This window comes from Myxocyprinus asiaticus, chromosome 41, assembly GCF_019703515.2.
Source record: "Myxocyprinus asiaticus isolate MX2 ecotype Aquarium Trade chromosome 41, UBuf_Myxa_2, whole genome shotgun sequence".
NCBI classification, from domain to species: Eukaryota; Metazoa; Chordata; class Actinopteri; order Cypriniformes; family Catostomidae; genus Myxocyprinus; species Myxocyprinus asiaticus.
In genome coordinates, this window is record NC_059384.1 from 16,560,413 (window position 1) to 16,581,097 (window position 20,685).

The window sequence follows — 20,685 nt, forward strand, 5'->3', positions numbered from 1 at the left end:
GTGACTCCCTGCCTCGGTCCTTCTACCTACGGGTATGAGGCCACGTTGGCTAGCACTGGGGGCGATTTGGGGACTTCAGTGGGAGCACCTCCGCCGGGTAACCCCCCACGGACCTCCCATTCCTCAGCACGCTCGCTTGCCCCGGTCAGGCTCTCGGATGAGACCGCCGGCTCGTCTCAGGGCGAGTTTGACCTCTTATTCGGGGCCTGGGAGGATGATGAGTTACCGAGCACAGCATTGGAGAGCGGGCTCATCCATTCTGATGCGGAGGCTTCGGCTGGGCTTCCTCCTTTGGGTATGGTCGCCCAGTCTTAGGCCGACGCAGAGATGACGGACATGCTTTCCCGGGCAGCCGCGAGCATCGGGCTTGAGTGGAACCCTCCACTCTCCCCTGAACCCTCGTGGCTCGATGATTGGTTCCTGGGCCCAGAGCGCCGCTCACGGCTATGCCCCACCCCGGTCCCTTTCTTCCCGGAAGTGCATGAGGAGCTGACAAGATCATGGGGGGCACCTTTTACTACCCAATCACAATCTTTCAGCTCCCCCGCTCTCACTACCCTCGATGATGGGGCAGCCAAGGGGTATTCGGTGATTCCTCAGGTGGATAAGGCACTCGCGGTTCACTTGTGCCCTCAGAGCACCGCCACCTGGTGCAGGCGCCCGAAGCTCCCGTCCAGGGCCTGTAGATTTACATAGTCTCTGACAGCTAAGGCCTACGGTGCCGTTGGACAAGCCGCCTCCGCCCTGCATGCCATGGCTCTCCTGCAGGTACACCAAGCCAAGGCGCTAAAAGAGCAGCACGAGGGTAGTTCTGACCCAGGATTGATGCAGGAACTGCACTCGGCGACCAACCTTGTTCTCCAGGTGACGAAGGTCACAGCGCCACCATTGGCTCAACCTGGTCGAGATGAGAGAGGTTGACAAGGCACGGTTCCTTGACTGGCCTGTGGCTGCGTTGGCACATCAACTGCCTCGAGTTGTTGGCAGTACTGCTTGCGGAGGTTCCGGCCATTGATCCAGGGCAATCATGTGTTGGTCCGGATGGACAACACGGCGACGGTAGTGTATATCAACCGTCAAGGTGGTCTACGCTCCCGTTGCATGTCACAACTCGCCCGCCGTCTCCTCCTCTGGAGTCAGCAGCACCTCAAGTCGCTACGAGCCACTCACATCCCGGGCGACCTCAACACCACAGTGGATGCGCTGTCATGACAGGTTACGTTCAGGGAAGAGTGGAGACTCCAGCTCCAGGTGGTCCCACTGATTTGGAGTTGATTCGGTCGGGCACAGGTAGACCTGTTTGCTTCCCGGGAATCTTCTCACTGCCCACTTTTGTGCGCCCTGACCGAGGCACCCCTAGACGCGTTGGCAAACAGCTGGCCCCCGGGACTACGCAAATACGCATTTCCCCCAGTGAGCCTACTTGCACAGACCCTGTGCAAAGTCATGGAGGACGAGGAGCAGGTCATCCTAGTAGCACCCCACTGGCCCACCCAGACGTGGTTCCCGGACCTCACGCTCCTCACGACAGTCCCCCCCTGCGAATTCCCCTGAGGAAGGACCTTCTTTCTCAGGGACGGGGCACCATCTGGCACCCACGACCAGACCTCTGGAATCTCCACGTCTGGCCCTTGGATGGGACGCGGAAGACGTAAGTGGCCTACCACCCGCGGTGGTAGACACGATCACTCAGGCTAGGGCTCCCTCTACAAGGCACCTGTATGCCTTGAAGTGGCGTCTGTTCGCTAAGTGGTGTTCTTCCCGACGTGAAGACCCCCAGAGATGCGCAGTCAGATCGGTGCTTTCCTTCCTGCAGGAGAGGCTGGAGGGGCGGCTGTCCTCCTCCACCTTGAAGGTGTATGTAGCCGCCATTTCGGCACATCATGATGCAGAGGATGGTAAGTATTTGGGGAAGCACGTCTTGATCATCAGGTTCCTGAGAGGCGCTAGGAGGTTGAATCCCTCCAGACCTCGCCTCTTCCCCTCATGGGACCTCTCTGTAGTCCTTCAGGGTCTACAGGGAGCTCCCTTTGAGCCCCTGGAGTCAGTTGAGCTTAAGGCACTCTCTTTGAAGACTGCCCTCCTGACTGCGCTCACTTCCCTCAAGAGGGTAGGGGACCTGCAGGTGTTCTCTGTCAGCAAATCGAGTCTGGAGTTCGGTCCGGGTTACTCTCATGTGATCCTGAGACCCTGACCGGGCTATGTACCCAAGGTTCCCACAACCACTTTTAGGGATCAGGTGGTGAACCTGCAAGCACTGCCCCAGGAGGAGGCAGACCCAGCTTTGGCATTGCTGTGTCTGGTGCATGCTTTACACATTTATTTGGATCGCACGCAGAGCTTTAGGAGCTCCGAGCAGCTCTTTGTCTGCTTTGGTGGACAGTGGAAAGGAAGCGCTGTCTCCAAACAGAGGATCGCCCACTGGGTCATTGATGCCATCGTGATGGCATATCACGCTCAGGACGTGCCGCCCCCCGTGGGGTTACAAGCCCACTCTACTAGGAGTGTAGCGGCCTCCTGGGCCCTGACCAGTGGCGCCTTTTTGGCAGACATCTCTAGAGCAGCAGGCTGGGCAACACCCAACACCTTTGCGAGGTTCTATAATCTCCGGGTTGAGCCGGTTTCGTCCCGTGTGTTGTCAGGTACGAACAGGTAAGTTCCGGGACAGCTGGCCGGGTGTAACGCTTGCGCATAGCGCCTTTCCCCTCCCGTGAGGTGAAGACATGCGCTTTTGACTCTCAGTTGTGTTCACAAGTTGTGATCCCTGGATGACTTTCCTCCTTAGCACTGTGGCAGACGAGTTTGTGGAGAAACTCACTGCTGGCCCAGTACACATGCTAACTAAGCCCTGTATTGGGGTAAGTGCTCCACATGCACTGGTTCCCCATAAGTGACCCCATGTGATATATCTTCCGCTAAATAATTTCCCTGTTGGTAAACTGCGTCTTCCTTGGGCAGAGGTTCCTCTGCCCCCGGTCACTGTGTTTGTAGAACTCCTCCCCTGTTGGGTAGGACCTACCATGGGACTTCTCCACATGACATACTTCCGACAAGACTCGGTAAGACCATGTGATGTATTTCCACTCAAAATGCCCTCCCCCCCCCGGGTGGGGTGTGGTCTCCGCGGTGTCTTCCCCTTGGGAGTGACACCCCCCCTGATGTAGACACTGATGGCCCCCAGCCGGTAAACAAAATTCCACTCTTTTTGGGGAGAAAAAAGTGGAAAAGAGGCCACGGCTGGGTTAGCCTGTCCCTATTTGTTGGGCAGTCGACTTGTTCCTAAAGGACCATTCGACATTCGACATCAACACAATGTCGAGTGAGTGACAGATAGGGAATGTCCTGGTTACTTTCGTATCCTCCGTTCCCTGATGGAGGGAACGAGACATTGTGTCCCTCTTGCCACAACATTTAACTACCCGCTGAAATGGCCGGGACCTTGTCTCGGCTCCTCAGCACAAAACCTAAATGAGTGGTTGCATGCCAGCTCCTTTTATACCCGTATATCCGGGGGAGTGGCATGCAAATTCCACTCGCCAATTCCCATTGGCATTTTTTCAAAAAGCAGAGGTGTTTAGGGCTCCCAAGAGTGACCCCTAGTGTCACTACATCGACACAACATCTCGTTCCCTCCATCAGGAAATGGAGGTTACGAAAGTAACCAGGACAATTTTTATATTCCAAGAAAAAGAACATGAATATGAGTTTTGAACAACATAATGGTTAGTAAATGAGTGAGTAAAAGTACATTTTCCATTTTTAGGTGAACTACTCTGTTAACTGGTGGCTCATTTTTTGAGCACAGACCTGACAAGGACATACTCAAAATAAAAATGGTCTCTTATAAAAGAAGACTTAGGAGATGCTGTACAAAATTCAGAATTAATTAAAGACATAAAGAAACTATTTAGAACATCTTAAATTAATTGTTATTATTACCTAATACTATTTGCACTAAAAATATAGACACTAGTCTGTCCTTGTCACAACCTAAAAAGTCAATGGAAGCCTCAAATCACAGGTCTAATGTTCTAGTTCTAATCTGAGGGTGATAACACTCTACTTTGTGTTTTATAGATCATTTTCTTAGACAATGTCAAGTGAATTTTCAAGTGAAAGTTACTTCAAAAGCTTGCCAGATAACCACATTCATTCAATTCCTTTACAATATACACATATTTGTGCTTTATCTTAAGCCTGATATGCTGAAAACTGCTCCGTTAATGTTTTCACATTCAAAATTATTAATGACATCTGAATCACATACTGTACATGAAGTATTTTCAATTCAAAACGGCGAATTTCGCAAAATAGAAAATAGTTTGCACCCTTGGAAATTTTAATTTTAAAACAGTGATCAAATTTTGCATATTTAGTTAGATACTTACATCTTAAATTATATTAACACCCTTAAGGCCCAAACATACTCTACGCAAGTACGTGAACGCAGATGCACCTTGCTACGCAAGCTCAATTTCACACGTCGTTGCATTGTGAAATGAGTCAGCGCTCAATTCATAACCCAACTCAATTACGCGCTGGAACTTTTTGTAACCAACTACAGTAACCAACTACAGTTTGTTGTGTTTTCGTGCCATTTAGGAGTGGGTTTGTGTGAAAATTTGAATTTAAATAATAGTGAATATACAATTCTGTTCATGTACAGTGCATACAGAATGTATTCAGACCTCTTCATTTTTTTCACATTTTTTTATGTTGCAGCCTTATGCTAAAATGCTTTAAATTATTTATTTGTTTTTCACACCAATCTACACTCCATACCTCATAATTACAAAGCAAAATAAAGATTTTTGATAACTTTGCAAATTTATTCAAATGAAAAAACTGAAATATCACATTGACATAAGTATTCAGACCCTATGACACTTGAAATTTAGCTCAGGTGCATCCCATTTGAGATTTTTCTGCACTTTGATTGGAGTCCACCTGTGGCAAGTACAATTGATTGGACATGATTTGGAAAGGCACACACCTGTCTATATGAGGTCTCACAGCTGAAAATGCATATCAGAGCAAAAATCAAGCCATGAGGTCAAAGGAACTGCCTACAGAGCTCAGAGACATGATTGTTTCGAGGCACATTTCTGGGGAAGGCTACAAAATGTTTTGGCTGCACTGAAGGTTCCCAAGAGCACAGTGGCCTCCATAATTCTTAAATGGAAGAAGTTTGGAACAACCAGGACCCTTCCTAGAGCTGGCTGCCTGGCCAAACTGAGCAATCAGGGGAGAAGGGCTTTGGTAAGAGAGGTGACCAAGAACCCAATGGTCCCCCTGATTGAGCTCCAGAAATCATGTGTGGAGATGGGAGAAACTTGCAGTTGGACAACCATCACTGCAACACTCCACTGATCTGGGCTTTATGGCAGAGTGGCCAAACGGAAGCCTCTCCTCAGTGCAAGACACATGAAAGCCCGCTTGGAATTTGCAAAAAAGCACCTAGAGGTGAGAAACAAGATTCTATGGTCCGATGAAACAAAGATTGAACTGTTTGGCCTCAATTCTGCTCATCACCTGCACAATACCATCCCATCAGTGTAGCAAGGTGGTGGTAGCATCATGCTATGAGGGTGTTATTCAGCAGCAGGGACTGGGGGACTGGTCAGGGTTGAAGGAAAGCTGAATGCAGCAAAATACAGAGATATCTTTAATAAAAATCTGGTCCAGAGCACTCAGGACCTCAGACTGGGCTGAAGGTTCACCTTCCAACAGGACAATGACCCTAAGCACACAGCCAAGATAATACAAGAGTGGCCCAGCCAGAGCCTGGACTTGAACCCAATCGAACATCTCTGGAGATTCCTGAAAATGGCTGTCCACCAATGGTCCCCGTCCAACCTGACAGAGCTTGAGAGGATCTGCAAAGAAGAATGGCAGAAAATCCCCAAATGTAGGTGTGCAAAGCTTGTCACATCATACCCAAAAAGACTTGAGAGTGTAATCGCTGCCAAAGGTGCTTCAACTAAGTACTGAGTTAAGGGTTTGAATACTTACAGTTGAAGACATACACCTTAGCCAAATACATTTAAACAAGGAAAAGTTTTTCACAATTCCTGACATTTAATTGTAGAAAACATTCCATGTCTTAGGTCAGGTAGGATCACTAATTTATTTTAAGAATGTGAAATGTCGGAATAATAGTAGAGAGAATGATTTATTTCAGCTTTTATTTCTTTCATCACATTCCCAGAGGGTCAGAAGTTTACATACACTTTGTTAGTATTTGGTAGCATTGCCTTTAAATTGTTTAACTTCCACAAGCTTCTCACAATAAGTTGCTGGAATTTTGGCCCATTCTTCCAGACAGAACTGGTGTAACCGAGTCAGATTTGTAGGCCTCCTTGCTTGCACATGCTTTTTCAGTTCTGCCCACAAATTTTCTATCAGATTGAGATCAGGGCTTTGTGATGGCCACTCCACTACATTGACTTTGTTTTCCTTAAGCCATTTTGCCATAAATTTGTGTAATGTTTAATGTGTGTGTTTGGTAACGTTTTCATGCTATGTCAAGCCATGTTTATGTCAAGTCAAGTTTTAAGTCAAGTCAAGTTCATGTTTATGTTTCACGTTTGTAGTTAAGGTTTTTGGTTTTCACGTTTATTAATAAATTGCGCTTGGGTTCTTCATTTCATCATCATCGTCTTCATCATTGCCAGTACCAGCAGCAGCAACGTTATAGAAATACTTGACCGCAGCTCCTCCGCCTACGTCAGGGGAATCGTCCCCTGGAGCATTATGTGGAGGACTTCTGCGATCTGGCCTGCCAGGTGGATTTTAATGAGGTGGCCCTCAAGGACTGTTTCTGATTTGGACTGAATGAGCCCATCTCTTTTCTGATGCCAGGTGGTCAGAGTACCCACAGCCTGGCTCAATATATCGACCTCGCCCTGCAGATTATTGGTTCCACGTTCACTGTGGGGGAGGCGGATGCCGAGCCATAGTTCCAAGACATGGCCGCCGAGTCAGAGATCCATGACATGGCCGCCGAGCCAGAGATCCATGACATGGCCGCCGAGCCAGAGTTCCACGTCATGGCCGCCGAGCCAGAGTTTCACGTCATGGCCGCCGAGCCAGAGTTTCACGTCATGGCTGCCAAGCCAGAGTTCCTCGTCATGGTCACTGAGCTAGCGCCATCTTTTGCTCCTGATCCTGTGCCTGCTCCATGCCATATCACAGCAACATCTCAGCCTGCTCCATGCCATGTCACAGCAACGCCTCAGCCTGCTCCATGCCATGTCACAGCAACGCCTCGGCCTTCTCCATGCCATGTCACAGCAATGCCTCAGCCTGCTCCATGCCATGTCGCAGCAACGCCTCAACCTGCTCCATGCCACGTCACAGCCATGTCTGAGCCTGCTCCATGCCACGTCACAGCCATGCCTGAGCCTGCTCCATGCCATGTCACAGCCACGCCTGAGCCTGCTCCATGCTAAGTCACAGCCACGCCTGAGTCTGTTCCACGCCATGTCATGGTCACATCTGAGCAGTTGGACCTGGAGATGGTTCCTGCATTTGTACCCACCCTTAGTTCTCCTGAGCAGGCAAGGGGAACTTTCAACCCTCCGACCCCACCTGGACCCTCCGAGCCCTGGACTCCGCATTGGCCTGTCAGTCCCTCGGCTCCACTGTGGTCCTTCAGCCTGTCGGCTTTTCTGGGGTCCCTCGTCCCTCTGGCTCCTCCTTGGTCTGTTGGTCACCTGGCTCTGCCCTGGCTCTCCGATCCTCTGGTTGCGCCTCATCCCTCCGATCCATCAGCTCCACCGGGGACCTCCTTCCCTACGGCTCCGCCTTGGTCCTCAGTCCCACCGGCTCCGCCTTAGTCTTCCAATCCCCCAGCTCCGCCTTGCTCCTCCGAGCTTCCAGCACTGCCTTGATCCTCCCTGCCATTAGCTCCACCCTGGCCCTTCGAGTCTTTGGCTACTCTCCAGGCACCAAGTTCCATGGTGTCACCCTTCAAGTCTCTCACAGCTCCGCTTTCCATAGCTCTGCCCTTCAAGTCTCTCACAACCCCACCTTCCACAGCTCCACCCCTCGAGCCTCTCAGGGCCCCACCTTCCATTGACTCTGCCCTGGTCCCATGCCCCATGCCATGCCATTCCAAGCCACGCCTCAATACCCCCCCCCCCAGCTCCCTACAGAACTTTGAAAACTATGTCATTTTTAATGTGTTTGTCCATGTTTTGGGGCGTCAGGAGCCGCCCCTAGTGGGGGGGATATGTAATGTTTATTGTGTGTGTTTGGTAAAGTTTTCATGCTATGTCAAGCCATGTTTATGTCAAGTCAAGTTTTAAGTCAAGTCAAGTTTATGTTTATGTTTCACATTTGTAGTTAGGGTTTTTGGTTTTCACATTTATTAATAAATTGCACTTGGGTTCTTCATTTCATCGTCATCGTCTTCGTCATTGCCAGTACCAGCAGCAGCAGCGTTATACTTTGGTGGTATGCTTGGAGTCATTGTCCATTTGGAAGACCCATTTGCAACCGAGCTTTAACTTCCTGGCTGATGTCTTGAGATGTTGCTTCAATATATCCACATAATTTCCTTTCTCATGATGCCATCTATTTCGTGAAGTCCACCAGTCCCTCCTGCAGCAAAGTACCCCCACAGCATGATACTGCCACTCCCATGCTTCATGGTTGGGATGGTGTTCTTCAGTTTGCAAGCCTCACCCTTTTTCCTCCAAACATAACAATGGTCATTTTGGCCAAACAGTTCAATTTTTGTTTCATCAGACCAGAGGACATTTCTCCAAAAAGTAAGATCTTTGTCCCCATGTGCACTTGCAAATGGTCTAGCTTTTTTATGGCGGTTTTGGAGCAGTGGCTTCTTCCTTGCTGAGCAGCCTTTCAGATTATGTTGATATAGGACTCATTTTACTGTGGATATAGATACATGTCTACCTCTTTCCTCCAGCATCTTCACAAGGTCCTTTGCTGTTGTTTTGAGATTGATTTGCACTTTTCGCACCACACTACGTTCATCTCTAAGAGACAGAATACGTCTCCTTCCCGATTGGTATGATGGCTGTGTGGTCCTATGGTGTTTATACTTGTGCTTTGTTGTTTGTACAGATGAATGTGGTACCTCCAGGCATCCTTGCTCTCAAGGATGAACCAAACTTGTGGAGGTCCACAATTTTTTTTCTGAGGTCTTGCCTAATTTCTTTTGATTTTCCCATGATGTAAAGCAAAGAGGTACTGAGTTTGAAGGTAGGCTTTAAAATACATCCACAGGTACACCTCCAATTCAGTACACCTCCTATCAGAAGCTAATTGGCTAATTGTCTAAAGGCTTGACATCATTTTCTGTAATTTTCCAAGCTGCTTAAAGGCACAGTTAACTTAGTGTATGTAAACTTCTGATCCACTTGAATTGTGATATAGTCAATTAAAAGTGAAACAATCTGTCTGTAAACAATTGTTGGAAACATTACTTGGGTCAAGCACAAAGTAGATGTCCTAAACAACTTGCCAAAACTATAGTTTGCTAATATTAAATCTGTGGAGTGTTTAAAAAATTTGTTTTAATGACTTTAACCTAAGTGTATGTAAACTTCTGACTTCAACTGTATGCCAGGGGTGGACTGGCCATAGGGAGAACCGGGACTTTTCCCAGTGGGCCAGCCACGAAACGGGGCCGAACAGGTGGTGATAAGCTGAAATGGGCTGCTGCGTTATGCCGAACGGGCCACAAAACTGTGCTGCGATATGCAGAAAAGGACGGGGACAACCCCCTGCTGTATGCCAATGTGATATTTCAGTTTTTTCTTTTTAATAAATTTGCAAAGTTATCAAAAATCTGTTTTTTATGGGGTATGGAGTGTAGATTGATGTGAAAATAATTATAATTTAAAGCATTTTAGCATAAGGCTGCAACATAACAAAATGTGAAAAAATGAAGCGGTCTGAATACTTTGTGAGTGCACTGTATATGTAGTTAGCTTGCTATAAGTGCCTCAAAAAAAACAAAAAAAAAAAAACAACTCTTTTTGATGCCATTAACCTGGCAAACTTTGTCAAATCTAGAACTTTGTGTCCAGGCAGACAGATAAAAAACTCCCAGAATTTGCGTAAGGCCAGCCAATCAGATTCGAGCTTGCCAGATTGAGAAATTTCTTTCGAGTTTTGAATGCAATTAGTGTCAGACAGTTAGTAAAGTGACTGTGAGCAGTCCATGAGCATGCAATCTACTGCTGAGACTAGCAATACAAATGTGCAGACAGCATTATTTCTATTTAGCATTGGTGAAATGAGTTAAACATTGCATGCGTTTGAAGAGCAGGCAACTTTTGATGCTGTTCTAGTGGATGGTTCTTTTTTGTACATGTCAAATTACCATGACTCATTCATTACAGTAACTGCTATGCATGGATCTTGCTCATCACCCATAACATATGTGAGTGAAGATATCCTGCTATTAAATGATATAGTACAACACCTTCTGGGCTAATTATCAGTCACATTAGACAGGAATCCTCAATCCTGTTATTGGAGATCTACTTTCCAGCAGAATTCAGCTCCAGCTCTGCTGAAACCAAAAGGTCATACTAGGTTTTAAGCATGCACAATTACTTTGGAATGTCTAATAACAGAATATGATGTCACATTCTAGGTTTAAAATAGTAATAAAATAAATAATAATAATAAATAACTAAATATTGCTGCAAGCAGCAATTACGGGGTCAAGCACACCAATGGCAAACATTTCGATTGAATATAGAATTCCAATAATGATTGTAAACAGAGTGGTGAAAAAAGACATTCATTTTATTATTTATAGTGTTAAACAAATGCTTATAACTTTTGACCAATGGATAGCGCTGTCACCAAATTGATATGGTATTGTAAAGGCTTGGAAACAATGCTATACATGAAGTTTCATGTCAGTTCCTTATTGGCATCCTGCCATTAAATTTGCTGATGTGTTAAAAGAGAATGGTTTGGTCTGTCAAAAAGCTTTTTATAATTTTTTGTTAAGAGTGTCTCTAGACCAGTGGTTCCTAACACTGTTCCTGGAGGCCCCCAACACTGCACATTTTGTATATCTCCCTTTTCTGACACACCCAGTTCAGGTCTTGGAGTCTCCACTAACGAGCTGATGAGTTGAATCAGGTGTGTTTGATTAGGGAGATATCCAAAATGTGTAGTGTTGGGGGACCTACAGGAACAGGGTTGGGAACCACTGCTCTAGATGATACATGCAAATTTTGTGCAAATCTAACTTATGTTCTAGAAGGAGTTCGAACTCAAAATTGTGGACAGGACGTATGGACGACCATGGCAGATTTGGTGTCATCATACTCGGCATGACCCAAGGAAGCTAACGACACAAGTCTCATGACAATAGGTCAAATTAACCAAAATTTATAAGTATTTATTTGTATCTTTTATGTACACTAGGTGGCGCTGTCCCGAAACTTTTTGAGTACTTACAGGACATGTCCCCAATGACACATACCAAATTTCGTAATGATACGCCAATGCGTTTGTAATATGCAGCAATTTAAGGCAACATTCAAAATGGCCAATGCCCAATATGGCCAACGTAGGAAAACTGGGAATGACTAGTGTGAGTGCATCTTTTTTTTTTTTTTTTTTTTTTAGTTTGGAATGCCCAATTCCCAATGTGCTTTTAAGTCCTCATGGTTGCGCAGTGATTCGCCTCAATCCGGGTGGTAGAGGACGAATCCCAGTTGCCTCCGCGTCTGAGACCGTCAATCCGTGCATCTTATCACGTGGCTTGTTGAACGCGTTGCCACGGAGACATAGCGTGTTTGGAGGCTTCACGCCATCGTAGCCAGCGTCTTTTACCACTGAACTACCCAGGCCCCAGTGTGAGTGCATCTTAAGATCATGATAAACTGGATCAGGTGTGACTGATCTGAGTTGGAACAAAACTTTTCTGGATGGTACATCTCTAGGCGCAACATTTAGCACCCCTGACAGGATCAATAAAAAATGCACAGGTTTTGCTGTAAGTTGGAAAGTAGTAATTTGTAGACAACATTAAAAGAATGGTAAAAGAATTGGATCACCCATAAATGAAAATAATGTCATCATTTACTCACTCTCTTGTATTTTCAAAACCTGTATGACTTTCTTTCTTCTGTGGAACACAAAAGGAGTTATTAAATTGCAGAATTTCCAAGCTGCTCTTTTTGTGACCATGGCTGTCAAGAAAGATGTTCAAGGAATGTTTTTTTATGAGTTACGACTTAAATTTAAGTCTGTTCCTCACACAAAGGTATCATGCAATATGGCTTCAGAAGACATGGAATATAGTGCACGAGTTGAATGTACTACTTTCATGGTATTTTAAATGATGCTTTTTGTCCTTTCTGGACAAACAAAAGCTCTGTTACCCACCTGCTTTCATTGTATGGAAGAAGGTAGTGAAAATATTCTTCAAAATGTCTCCTTTTGTGTTCCACTGAAGGAACAAAGTCATACAGGTCTGGAACAACATGAGGGTGAGTGAATGATGACAGAATTTTCATTTTTGGCTGAACTAATCCCCTTGCTCAAGGGCATAATGCAGATAGTTCATGGCTCGCTCCTAATTACCAGCCCTGAGATTTAACCACTATACCACTCCATCCCAAATGCTGTCTTTCCCATCTGCATTAAGGTCCATGTGGGTCATCTGAATTGTATGGAGGCTCAGTTCAGCTCTAAAGCAGTGTAATCAGTCCTAATCCTGTCTATTAACACTAGCTTTGCTTGAGCTGCAGGCTTAAGCTGCCTTAACAGAGTGTAATTCAGTTTGATGCAGGCTTTCACTGACTGACAGGGGCTGAGGACCTGATCACACCTCAAGTTATTATTGCTTGTCTTTACATTTGCTCTTAAGCCAAAATGAATAACTCTGATCTGAGGTCACAGGCAGAGCTAAAGTTGTCTTCACTCAGTGTTAATAACATCTAAGAAGAAAAGTGTTTAAAAAAACTACTAATAACTGTGAAGTACAATTTACCTTTAATAAAACCTATTTGCAGCTTGAAGAAAACATTAAAGTTGGTGCCAAACTAAGACTTAAATGCTTATTCTTGGCTCGATTTTTGAATATAGAATAAAAATTATGATCTTTGTAATACGGGGTACCTAAACTACTACCATTTTCAATATGGTTGTCAAATTTGGTGATTTATTTAACGATATTCATTCATACAGGCTTTAGAGTCTTTAATTCATTGTTGCTTTACATATAAATCTCCCCAAATGTCCAAACTAGTTTGATCTGGTTTACAATCCATTACTGGAAAAAATATCACCAGTCAAGGTAGACAAATCCTAATAAAAATACAATACCATAAATCAAAAACCAGGCAAAGATATAAATCCAAAGAAACTCAATATATACAGACTTTGAATGTTCAATAATGCAACTGGCAGAAAAAGAACTATTGAGAACTGAAACAACTCTTAATTTATAACAAGTGTTCATTACAGGCAATCATGGTATAGCCTCAATAGTCCTGTGATAAATCCTTTGGTGGTTCAATAATGACAATACATTTGTGACAATAAAGTTATGGAAATTATTTTTCCTGGGTTTCATGAGGAGGAGCTGGCTTCTAGGACATTATTTGCATTTTTACTGTATACAGCAGTAAATAAAAGACTCTCAGACAGAATGTAACAGAGGTCTGAAGGAGATGGTTTAAATGTTTAGCTTTACACAGTGTATTTAACTTTGTGAAATGTATGTTAACATACCACTAGCTAGGAGTTTTTGCTTAAAACCTATTCACAAAACTGCTAAGAGCAATTTTTTCTTAAGATTAGAGTAAGGCGGAGTTGACCTCATTGCTCTGGATGACGTCACGTTTTATTAACGCGTTCTTTTAAATCACCCTGTGATTGGTAGACAGGGAACTGCTATTTGTCAGCTAAGACAAACAATGATATATATCACCCTGGGATGCTTTTTACACAGTATTGAAGGAGTTCCCATCTATATGCTGGGCACTTAGTGGCTGCTTTTCTTAATTATTCGGTCTAAGTCATCCATTTAAAAAAAAAAAACATTTTTTAAAAATTTTTTTAAATAAAATTTTAGTTTTGTAATTAAATAAATTAATATGGTGGCACAATTATTTTTTTGTCTACAAAACAAATTTCAAACATTTAAGCATATGCCTTCAGATCAAAATGTTTTTAAGATCATGAGAAACATTTCAGGCAAGTGACCCCAAACTTTTTAATGGTAGTGTACATACATACATATATACACACATACATACATACATACATACAGTAGATAGACAGACTGACTGACTGACTGACTGACTGACTGACTGACTGACAGACAGACAGACAGACAGACAGACAGACAGATAGACAGACAGACAGAGAGATAGCCCCCTTTTTCTCTGCAGCGAGAGCGCATCATCAGGAAAAAATACGGCATGAATTGTCAGATGATGTGCGGTCTGGAGACGGCATAGTTTGATAGATTATTTTGCTAAAGGATGACAGAAATTCCCAATTCATCCATGCTACACAGTTTTATTTTTGATGTGGTCAGTGAGTGCAGAGTTGTCAACCTTTATCTCCGGTGTAATTTGGTTGTTTCAGTTTTTGGGAGAGGTAACTGCATATCTAACTAAGTTTACAATAATGAAAACACCCTCGTGATTTAGACGTTACCTTTTTAAAGGTCAATGCCAGTATTATAATATTTATAATATTATATTTTTAAAATACATAGACTCAATTGTGATTCAAGCGTTTGTGACCATTTTTAAATGGTCAACGTCATAATATATTCTAATATGTTGTTTTTAATGTGGATTGACGACAGCAGCTGTGCTTCGGATAATTTGTGAGTCACTATTAAGGAGTTAAAAGTCCTCAGGAGGACTTCTAAGCTGTCGTGGGTTTAGGAGCTACTTTTAGCATTATAATGCTTCATGAATTACTCTTAGATGAAAAGTTGCTAAAGTTGCTAAAGTTCCTAAATTTCTGCGTTATGAGCTACTTTTAGCCTTAAGGTTTTTTGTGAAAATGGGCCCAGGTAGCCACCTTGAATTTTAAATCTGATTTTGTGAATTCCCATGCTACTGTAATCTGAGATGTGTGTGAAATGGACTACAATGCTGCACAGTAAATTATCTGTTTAACAAACCCCTTACATGGACCAGAAAGCTCAATTAGGATTTAATTTGTAGTCTAATTAGCTGTCATTTTTCCGCTATTATTGCCAAGGACAGAGTGCAATTAGGGGGCAAGGGATTCCTCAGTTATCACTAATATATTATAGATTCAGTCTGTGTGTGGCTGATTGTTTTCCTTTTTAAATCCCCTTTAGGAAACTACACTGCACACGAAACTACATCCACATACACCTGTTTGTATCCTTCATCTTGAAAGCCATCGCAGTCTTCGTTAAAGATGTGGTCCTGTATGATGTTATTCAGGAGTCTGACAACTGCTCCACTGGATCTGTAAGTTCAAGAGGATGAACCCAGCACAGTTCATGTATATTATGTTTTTGAAATCCAATAGCAGTCCCCTGCATTCATTTCAATTAGTAAATGATGTGACATGCACACAGATGTTTTTTATTTAGTTCCAAAAAACCCTCAAGACTACTGAAATGCACCAACCCACTGTTTTCCTCTAGTAGTAATCAGTGACAAAAAAAAAAGTCAATGACAGCTGATCAGGTTTTTAATTTTTCATAGAGGTTTCATGGTCTTTTGAAAGAACGTTATAATAAAAGTTTTTTGGGCATGTTATGTCTGCTGCCAAACATCCTTGGGCATAAATTCACACTTCTCCAGGTACAGAATTCACTGCTCAACATGACTTCTGTTTGAACCAGCTCACCAAAGAACATGTTCCATTCATTCTGTATGGTGTTTACTCCCACTATTATTGTTGTTGCCCCTCAAGAACTTCCTTTCAGAGATTTTCTTTTCACAACATTCATTATTATAAAATCACAAGATGTGATAGAACTTTTGGGTCATTTTTCAGAAACCATTTTTTATTTTGTGCTAGCTTTGAAAAATAAGGAAAGAAAGGACCAGCATTACTGGTCATCAGTATGTGTTGCGTTTTGCATGCTGGCATGCTGGTGTCCCACCAGGCATATTAAATAGCTTAACCAGTAAGGCTTCCTTGGTAAATCAGCTTTACTAGAAAGACCATGCTGATCAATCAGCCAGGGATGCATTTCCCAAAAGCATTGTTAGCCAACTATGGTCGCAAGTTCCATCGTTACCAACATAGTTCAATGATTTGGTGTTTCCCCAAACCGAACTACAGCTCTCCACCTGTGGTTAGAAGCATTGTTCCTTGTTATCATTTCACTTTTCTGAGGCTTCTATATCTTTTATTTAATATATATCTTTCATCCTATCAAGACTTTGGCCATGTTTATATGCAGAAAATGCAGCTTAGACACAAATGCAGCTATTTAAGGTATTAAAGGCTGTTAAGAGAAAGCTCTTTAACACACTTTGCTTTTGTTGATGAACACAGCTTATATATCCATGTTAACGCATAAGTGAAGTTCTTATATATTTTTGAATAGTGCACATATGCGTATGTGTGTAGTGCATCGGGGGAATCCCAAAGTCTGATGTAGGAAACCCCACTATTGCAACAAATTTATCTGTCGCATTTACAGTACATAGTGCACGCAGCTTTCGTGTCTTTGGCAACTTTTTTGCATTAAACAGGAGTACATGTAAATTAGCGATTATGATCTAATATCCGCAAAAGTTATTATTCCACCCCCTGTGTAACATCATTAACAACAGCTCTATGTTGTTGAAGCAACGTGGTTCAAACAATGGATGTGCGACATAGTTAATACAGTTTTGGGTAACAGTCATAACTGGCTAGTTAATTTCTCCAACGATGTATCATACTATGGTGGTTAAGCAGTGAATTACGTAGTTGTACAGGAAACGCACCCCAAGACTAGCACTAACCAGCATAAATCAGCCTGGAAACTAATGCTGGTCTTAGCTGGTCCTCTCAGGGAAAGCAGAAAGAGTGACAGGAACAAATTACAAAATCAAACTTAATTCTTCAAATTAGGCCATCCTGGTCGACCAGTCTTACAAGGTAAATTTTGCTGGTTTACCATCTAGACCAGCACCAAACCAACATGGAAAATCAGCAGCATGGAAATATTTGCAGGTCTAATCTTGTCTTTTTAACGGGGTATTCTATAAAAAGAAACAAATCCATTTGTAGAGAAGTCACAATATTCAGCATCTGCATCTACGTATAAACATTTTCTTGGTAATCATCATTGGCAAACTGAAAGTAATGATGAAAGAGGTTTGCAGGTACGTCTCAGCTGCTGGATGACTATTGATTGAACTCAGTGTTGGGCCGTGCATTTAAAGTCTAGGCCTTCAGTGTGATTCATGCCATTAAGAAAACACAGTTTCACAATGAATAAGACACCCTATGCCTTTGGGCATAATACAGTATGTCACAGCTAACTAATAATACCAATTTACATTTGAAAAACATGTCCACGCACGAAAGCCAGAACTTGAAATGACACTTAATGCTCAAGCAAGCCTAATTTTAACTGCAGCATGACTGTTTTGTGAAATGAATGTCTTCCGAACAGACATTCAAAAATCATAATTTTTCATATGAATCAAGGAGGTCTATAATACCTTGAAAATCTAATAATATTTGCGATTTAAATGTTGCTTGCAATAAATTTGTTCCGTCAAGGTACACGGTTATGCTGCATTCCATTCAAGTTGGATGTGGGATATTCCTATTTGATATCTCCGACCATAAATGCATTCCATTCCCCGATATTCGGAAGATGACGTTTAAGGAAACAAAACTGCAATGCTCCTGTTAGCTTAGCAGGGGTTTGACTCTCATTAGAGATATCTCCTAGCAACCCAATTGATAAACAATGCTGCAGCACTAGCATTTGTGCTACAGGTGTATGATTATCAAAAGAGCTTATAATTTACCATGTTTTATACACCTGTTTCTGCAGGCATTTGTTAAACAAGCTTTAATATCATGTAATGTGGAAACGAACTATTTATCGATATTACTTAATAAAGTGAATATTTATCACTTACTTTGTATATCTCCCTGAGTGTTGACATGTTTGTGTGACATCATGCACCTGCATCTCGGCTCTGCACGAGCCTACAAGTTGTAATTCTGACTTCAAGATGCATTCCATTGCACTTTTCCTAGTAGGAAGTTGTAAAATCTGACTTTCCAAGTTGAATGGAATGCAGCACTACTTTTCAAAACTTGATCCGACACTGAATGCTCAAACAGCCTAATTTACACTTAGAAAACTCCTGATGTTGCTATAACAATGCAAAAAGCACTCACCAGTTTACTTGAAGTGAAAATCAGCCCTCTTTTCCTGTTTAATAAATTAAGCAATCACACGGTCATGTTTTTAAATCCATAAGGATCTCTTTCTCAACGACAATACCAGCAGTGATGACAGCCGACTCGTCAGCAAGATCTCGCGCTCTTCTCTCTTGAATTACGTACATCACTTAAAGCGTGATTGCATCACTCAAGGCCAGCTAGAAGGCCTCGACCGGGACATATCCTAAAGATCACACCCACCAAGAACAAATAAATCAATCTGATTGGCTGATGAATCTGACAATCTGACTTTAGTTGCCCATTCATTTGCACTGTTGAGGGATTCTGAAGAAATTCTGAAGTCCTGACGGTGGAGTTCAAACTCACGTGTTGCTTCGGGCATGCGATTTGTGAAACAGTTGTCACACTTTGCTTGTAAGCATCAAGGAATAAATTCTGACTGGATAAACATTTTGTTTGTTTGTAGATTAATTAAGAGTGGAAAACGATTAAAAATACATAGGCAAAAAGGTGATTGAGAACAAAAGGATGAAAAATATTTATTTATTTGGCATGTTAGGCCAGCAGGCTTTGCTGGCCCTGGGAATTCGCCACTGATTGAACTTGACAAAGAACCTAAACCTCTCAAATGAAAACATGGGGCTTCTTTTCTTATTACAGTGTATGTAATGAGCCTGCTGTTAGAGTATAACACAAGTGGCCTGCAATAACACTTGTGAAATATTCTGATATGGTGTCTCTCATTATCTATAATTATAGTTAGTAAGAAACCCTGCCTGTGTCTTTCATACACATTTGACTGTGTGGCAGGCGGAGGGCGGGGCCGGGTTGTGATTCCGCACACCCGGCCCCTAATTGGGCTGATTAGCCTGAGAGGGATAATGGCCGACTGGAGACGGCAGTGCGGCAGAGAGAGTGTTACGGACAGCTGTCTGACACCTGTGTGTGTTTGTCTTTTTGGTTCAGTTTCTCATTAAATATTATTTATATTGTTAAGCCGATTCTCGCCTCCTCCTTTTCATTGAACTGTGTTACACTGGTGCCGAAACCTGGGATGGAGGAGGGATGCGCCGTAGTAGAGTTCTCGCCGCTACCATCCACCCCAAAGGAGCAGCCGCGGCCATCCGCCGGAGGATGGAGGAGCCCGGCCGCCTTGAAGCGGAGGAACGGCCGCCGACCGCAAGAGGAGGAGGAGCTCCCAACCAACTGCCTGGAGCGGTTACCGCTGCCAGGGGTGGGGGAGACCCCTACTGTCCACCAAAAATGCGGCGGGGTGTTCCATCCGCCATGGGCTGGAGGACTGCCTCCGATCCATCCGGGGAGACGTGACTGTTGTCCACTAGAGGGTGGAGGAGTGGCCAAGGACCGGACTATGGCGTATCGGAGAACCGGCTTAACAATATAAATAATATTTAATGAGAAACTGAACCAAAAAGACAAACACACACACAGGTGTCAGACAGCTGTCCGTAACTCTCTCTCTGCCGCACTGCCTTCTCCAGTCAGCCTTTAAACCTCTCGAGCTAATCAGCCCAATTAGGGGCCGGGTGTGCGGAATCACGACCCGGCCCTGCCCTCCACCCTGCCACAGATTGCATGCAAAATATTAGTAATCTAATGTGGAATTACTGAATATTCGCAGCCGGGTGATGTGTCAAGATGTTTTGTTAATGTTTCTCACCTTTAAGTAATAGGGCCATGGGGAGAGACAGAATATTAGTTGTTGTATTTTTTATATGATACATGATAAATGCATGATAAAAGGCTGTTGAAAGGTTTGGCACATGGGGTAGGTATTTGTTAGCTATTTGTGAAGTTGCGCCGGCAGCGAAAGCTTTCTATTTCAGGGAGTGTGTGCTCTGAGCAAGAGGCTGTGGCTCTCAGAGTAATTTTGGATGATTTGTGCACATTAGAACTATGAGCCGGATCCATCCATCCTGCGCTGCCTCATTTTATACGTCGAAAGCAGAAATCATCATTCAGTGGCTTCTGTCAGCTAATGTGTCGATTGCTTCATCCACCCAATTCTTTTCCTCAGCCTTTAAGGCATGTGCTATTATGTTGAAGATAGGAACAGAGTTTTAGATGTGTGAATGCATCTCTGATCCTCGCATCATACAGCTCAAAGAAGTATGTTTAGAGTGTCTGAGTGTCGGTTTTATTGCAGTTTCATTGACATGAAGATTGCAGATAACTGTGTTCAAACTGTTGTGTGTAGTGCCACATCTACTGATTTCAGCATAATTGTTTTGTTGATATTTTAAGACAACATGATATCAAAGTTGGAGTTTTGTAGCTTTTAGTTCATTTCTGTTAGTA

General features: G+C 43.4%; 1 protein-coding gene across 2 annotated transcripts in view; it reads left to right on the plus strand.

Moving 5' to 3' along the window:
- LOC127432002 (vasoactive intestinal polypeptide receptor) overlaps nt 1-20,685 on the plus strand; it is a 118,085-nt gene that overhangs the window by 59,741 nt on the left and 37,659 nt on the right. For both annotated transcript variants that reach the window (XM_051682721.1, XM_051682720.1), the window contains one exon: nt 15,329-15,464. In XM_051682721.1, coding sequence (XP_051538681.1) covers nt 15,329-15,464 — 136 coding nt within the window. The remainder of the gene's footprint in view (nt 1-15,328; nt 15,465-20,685) is intronic.